Raw genomic sequence first — 6,000 nt, forward strand, 5'->3', positions numbered from 1 at the left:
TGTCCACACCCTTGAGTGCTGTTACGGACGCTATACTCCAATCACTCCGGGCTGTGTTTGTCCCCTGGGCACCCTGCTGGGACCAGGGCTGGGCCGGGAGTGGAGCCAGGGGGAGCTGTTCTGGTGTTCCGGAGCTGCGAGTGTGGGGAGGGGCGCTCTGTTCGCACAGATGCCACGGTTGCCTGCACTCTTATTCACTCTGTTTCTTCCTTGAGCTCTGTGGACCGCTCTGTGTACCAGCAGGCAGCGCTCTGGACTCATGGAGTGTGCATTTTAGTTTTAGGGGATACTTTTAACAAATAATAATTAAATAGACTAAAGACTGGAAGCACTAACCCTGGGAAGAGTAACAGAGACCCAGGCACCTGCATTTTGCCCCAGGGAACTGAGGGGTCAGGAGCCACCCCGGCCGCAGCGGCCCGGGAGGGCAGAATCGGGGGCAGGTCCCCAGTGCCTAACAGAGGGGACTGTGGGCATTGAGGTTTTCTAAGGAAGCCCGAGGCGACGGGATGCAAATTGTCTGAAGACGTAAGACGTTCGCTTTAACTTGACCCAGGTTTTGGGGCGCGTGAACCTGGGCACCGCGGGCTGTTGCTGCACCCCAGGGAGGGTGGTGGCCTGCAAGGAGGGTAGGGCAGGGGCGTCAAAGAGATACTTTGAAGATGAAGTCGAGAGAGCTTGCTGTGTTCGAGTGTGGAGGGGAAAAGAGGAGAGGAATCAGGGCTGTGGATGCCACCTCCTGCGGGGATGTCGCAGGGGAGCTGGCTGTGTGCAGTGGGCCCAGGGCGGGGAGAAATTGGGAGGAGGTGGCAAAAGGGAGTGGGAATACATTTGCACCTGTGTTTGCAAGATTAGATATTACTGAGAAAGGGTCTTGGCTCAAAGTTGGGAGATGCTAGTTTTTAGTAATTATTTTTACTTTGCATATATATGTGTTATATATGCATATATGCTTATAACATATATGCATGTTATATATGCATATATGTGCATATATATGTAAAGACTCACTCCCTGCCCCTACTTGTGAATTGTCAACTAATTGTCACCGGTGGTCCACCTAGAGCCCTTCTCACAGCTCAGGACACACTGAGCTCCAGCTGGGCTGTCATTCTCTGGATTCATTTGCTTTGTTCTCTTCAGGTGCCATCATGGAAGAACAGGCAGCAGAACTCCTTGGAGTGAAGATGTGCACGTTTGTTCCAAAACACACCCGGAACTTGGCAAATGAGTTTCGCTGTTATGTGAATTATGATTCTGGGCTGGACTGTGGGATCTAATTACAGATGGTGACATAACACAGGAAGGAACTCTGTCACATTCCCCTTTTTGTATTTTCCTAGTAGATTTAAAATATATAATCTCTTCCCCTCCCCCCAAACTGGAGCCAACCCTGGCCTGATTTTCAAAATAAAGTACGTGACCTTCATTATTGTTTCCTTAGGGAGGGGCTCCCTAGAGCTCAGTCTGCTGCCAACCTGAATCCAGGGAATTCGAGTTGGAAGAAACCTTAGAACCTGCCTGATCTACTCTCCTCATTTAACATATGTAAAAACAGCAGAACAGTTGCGTGGCTTGCCCAAGGGCTCCTGAATGAGACAGGACCTTGGCCTCTGCCTTGGGCCAGAGCAGTCTGGTAGCATCCTAGGGCTTGTGAGGACCCCCACCCCCCATGTCCCACCCCAGCCCTCCAAGGACACAGACTTGCCTCCATGAAAAAAGGCAATAACCCAATAACTAGCATCTGAATGCCTCTTGGAGCTCTCCTCCTCCAGGTTCTAGGTGAACTGCGAGGGATGACAGGTGCCCAGGTGCCCTCCCCACGTGGCTCAGACTCAGGACCCTACCTCTGAACTGCCTGAGAAAATGAAAGACCCATTTGTAAACCAAACACCAGGACCAAAAAAATGGAGCTGGGACAGAGTGCTAGATTCTCACTGTTCAGAAAATATTCCTCTGTGCATACCCCGGAGGACGTCTCAGCAATCAAAAGTGAACACGCAGCATGGCTGGGTCTCGAGGGCACGATGCTGATGAAAGAGCTGCGCTGCAGAGGCTACACACTGGATGCTTCTAGGTATGACGTTCCCAGGGAGGAGAGATTCGTGGGTGCAGGGGGAGCATCAGGATGGGGCGAAGGGGATGGGTGGCCCACAAAGGGGAGTTCTCCTTGCTGGTGGCGTGTTCTTTGTCTTGTCTGTGGTGGTGGCTTCACGAATCTGCCATGTGGCAGCATCGCATAGAACCACACACAGATGAGCTCGTGTGAAACTGTTGAACTTGGAATGGGGTCTGTGGGTTGAGCCAGTGTCCATTTTCTGATTGTGACACTGCACTATAATTATGTAAGATGTTACCATTAGGTAAACTCGGTGTAGGGCATGAGACCTATCAGTTTATTTTTGCAATTTCCTGGGAATCTACAATCATTTCAAAATGAAAACTTTCCAAAAAATTAACGCCCTCTTTCTGGGAAAGGATTATACTTCCCCACCTCATAAGACTTGCTTTGGCCAACAAAATGCGAAAGGTGGTCGGGTGCTGTGGCTGCTGTGGCCCGTGCCTGTAATCCCAGCACTTTGGGAGGCCAAGGCAGGTGGATTACTTGAGTCCAGGAGTTCAAGACCAGCTTGGGCGACATGGTGAAACCTTGTCTCTACCAAAAATTTTAAAAAATTTAAAAATTGGCTGGGCATGGTGGCATATTTCTGTAGTCCCAGCCACTTGGGAGGCTGAGGTGGGAGGATCACCTGAGCCCAAGAGGGCGAGGCTGCCGTGAACCGTGATGTACCACTGCACTCCAGCCTGAATGACAGAGCCAGACCCTGTCTCAAAAACAAAAACAAAAAAACCCCAAAATGTGAAAGGAAGTGATGTGTCATTTCCAACCTCTGGCTGTGAGTGGAGCAGGGCCACCGCCCACCTGCCAGAAATGCGAGGAGAACCAGGAATGAGCCTGTGTCATTGAACCATGGGCTTGTTACCCACTAGAGCAAAACCCAGTCTGTCGTGACCGAGCCAGAGAGGAGGCCTGAGTCAGGGAAGCCTGGAGGACAGGCCTGGTCTTTTTTGCTGTTTCTTAGCCCTCAGCTGCCCGAATTCTGGACAACTTTTAATTTACTTTAAAAATCACTCTTTTTGGCATGGTGGCTCACACCTGTAATCCCAGCACTCTGGGAGGCCGAGGCGGGTGTATTACCTGAGGTCAGGAGTTAAAGATCAGCCTGGTCAACATGGTGAAACCCCCTCTCTACTAAAAACACAAAAACACAAAAATTAGTTGGGCGTGGTGGCGGGCGCCTGTAATCCCAGCTATTCGGGAGGCTGAGGCAGGAGAATCACTTGAACCTCAGAGGCAGAGGTTGCAGTGAGCTGAGATGGTGCCATTGCACTCCAGCCTAGGTGACAAGAGCAAAACTCGATCTCCAAAAAAAAAATCACTCTTTTTTTTTTTTTTTGAGACGGAGTCTTGCTCTGCCGCCCAGGCTGGAGTGCAGTGGCCGGCTCTCAGCTCACTGCAAGCTCCGCCTCCCGGGTTCACGCCATTCTCCTGCCTCAGCCTCCCGAGTAGCTGGGACTACAGGCGCCGCCTCGTCGCCCGGCTAGTTTTTTGTATTTTTTAGTAGAAACGGGGTTTCACCGTATTAGCCAGGATGGTCTCGATCTCCTGACCTCGTGATCCGCCCGTCTCGGCCTCCCAAAGTGCTGGGATTACAGGCTTGAGCCACCGCGCCCGGCCAAAAATCACTCTTTTTATGCGACATTGGTATTTTTATCAGTGTACAAGCACCTGACCTTTGTTAAGTATTCAATAAGTGTTCTTTAAAAAATAACCCCTACCTTATTATTTCCATATGTAGTTCACTCTGTGTGTAATTTGTTACATTGTAGTAACAAACTATGTACAGAAATGCAATGTTTAACTTAGGAACTGTGGGAGAGTAGTAGTCTAGAAATAACAGAATTGTATTTGTCCTATAAATCCAGTGTTTAGTTGAAGAGAAACCTTATTTTTTCCCAGGAGGTGAGGGAGAGAAGGGACAAAGTTGGATTCCTATCAAAAAATGTACAAACGTTGTAAGTTAGGAGGTTGTTGAAATGAGGTGACGGCATTTTTTGTTTAATAAGCAGCCAACATGTTTCATGGCTTTGGACCCTGGTGTGATTTTGATTTTAGCAAATCTGTGTTCATATATGATTCACTTCTAGGTTTCATAAAAGGCCATCTATAACTCTGCAACCTTATATTTTAAAAAACTCATTCAGCCTGGTATGTTCCTTTGGGCGGTTAATTAGGTGGGAGGCATCGGGCTGGGCTATGCCCACAGTTGTCAGTGCCATCTGGAATCCCCAAGGCTCCCTCACCGCCAGTACCTTAGCAAAGCACTGCAGAGGTTAAAAGGAATGTTTTTAATCCACGTCTTTTTAAGTCCTTCCTGATTCGTGGGAAGGGGTAGAAGAAGAATTTCTGTTTTGGTAACAAAATCCCAGCACTTCTCAGACACTCTTCAGATGTGTGTCTGGGGTGATGAGGGCCTGAACGGCAAGAACAGATGAAAGGCAGCAGGAACTTGCAGACCCCATTTCAGATGGGGCTTCCATACTCCTCCTTTCATTCCTTCCTAAAATCAGAGCTGGCACCAGTTACTAAAAATGACCATTTCCCCCCTTTGCCCTGCTGGAAGAGAGGCGGTAAGACATAATGAGATAACTGGCCCCTGACTGTGGAACTGTTGGTATTTGTAGAGTGTTTTTGGATTTCTGTTCCCAAATGATTCCATTTTTGTAGAACAAGTATATAATTGAAATACTGTCACTTGGAAACGAACTTCAGGAACCAGCAAAGCACCTCCATTCCAAAGGCTGCCACAGAATCCTCCAGGTAGAATTCATGTGAAGGTAACATGCACTTTTCTGGGAGGAGGGGAAGAAGCTCTGAACTGTACAATATCATGTGTTGCCCCTCCACAAATCCTGGGAATGAAAGGCATGGAGGGAAATGGGTGAAATAAACCAAGTGGATGTGGGAGTAGGGAGAGAGATGTCACTGAACTTTGGCTGGCACAATTTATCTAGCCAGTAAACTTCCTTATTTGTTTGGTAAAACACAATACCAACCTCCCATCTCCGCAACACCCCCCCACCAAAAAAAACCCTTCAGTTTTAGCAAGAGAAAAAAATTTTGTCCCAAAAAGATCTTGTTTTGAAACAGTACCTTCCCAAGCTTAGCCACCACCTCTAATTTCAACATATTATATTTAAATGCTGCTGCTCAGTTAAAGTTCTACATTTTGTTTTCTTTATTATTTTACTTGTCAGTTTTTTTGTTCGTTTGTTTTTTTTTTTGAGACGGAATCGTGCTCTGTCACCCAGACTGGAGTGCAGTGCCACGATCTCAGCTCACTGCAACCTCTGCCTCCTGGGTTCAAGCAATTTTCCTGTCTCAGCCTCCCGAGTAGCTGGGACTACAGGCGCCCACCACCGCACCAGCTAATTTTTGTATTTTTAGTAGAGACAAGATTTCACCATCTTGGCCAGGCTGGTCTTGAACTCTTGACCTCATGATCCCCCCCCACCTTGGCCTTCCAAAGTGCTGGGATTACAGGCGTGAGCCACCGCGTCCAGCCATTTTTTTTTTTAATTGAGATGGAGTTTCACTCTTGTTTTCCAGGCTGCAATGCAATGGCGTGATCTTGGCTCACCACAACCTCCACCTCCTAGGTTCAAGCGATTCTCCTGCCTCAGCCTCCCAAATAGCTGGGATTACAGTTGCGCACCACCACGTCCAGCTAATTTTTTTGTATTTTTAGTAGAGATGGGGTTTCACCATGTTGGTCAGGCTGGTCTCCAACTCCTGACCTCAGGTGATCCACCTACCTCAGCCTCCCAAAGTGCTGGGGTTACAAGTGTAAGCCACCCTGTATTGAAGCACCCGACCCAGTGATTTCATTTTAAACTTATCTTTTGTACAAAAAAAGTATACAGACTGTCACAATCTGT

The 6,000-nt window shown here is 48.1% G+C and overlaps 1 protein-coding gene across 4 annotated transcripts in view; it reads left to right on the forward strand.

Annotated features, from left to right (window-relative positions):
• The window catches only part of EEF1AKMT1 (EEF1A lysine methyltransferase 1), a 52,067-nt gene extending 46,762 nt beyond the window's left edge, over nt 1-5,305 (forward strand). For 3 of the 4 annotated variants that reach the window (XM_033177051.1, XM_033177050.1, XM_033177052.1), the window contains one exon: nt 1,144-1,429. In XM_033177051.1, coding sequence (XP_033032942.1) covers nt 1,144-1,280 — 137 coding nt within the window. In that variant the 3' untranslated portion in view covers nt 1,281-1,429. The other variant, XR_004428876.1, reaches the window with a different exon arrangement.
• The last annotated feature ends 695 nt before the right edge of the window (nt 5,306-6,000 follow it).

This window comes from Trachypithecus francoisi, unplaced genomic scaffold (genome assembly GCF_009764315.1).
Source record: "Trachypithecus francoisi isolate TF-2019V2 unplaced genomic scaffold, Tfra_2.0 Lachesis_group18, whole genome shotgun sequence".
NCBI classification, from domain to species: Eukaryota; Metazoa; Chordata; class Mammalia; order Primates; family Cercopithecidae; genus Trachypithecus; species Trachypithecus francoisi.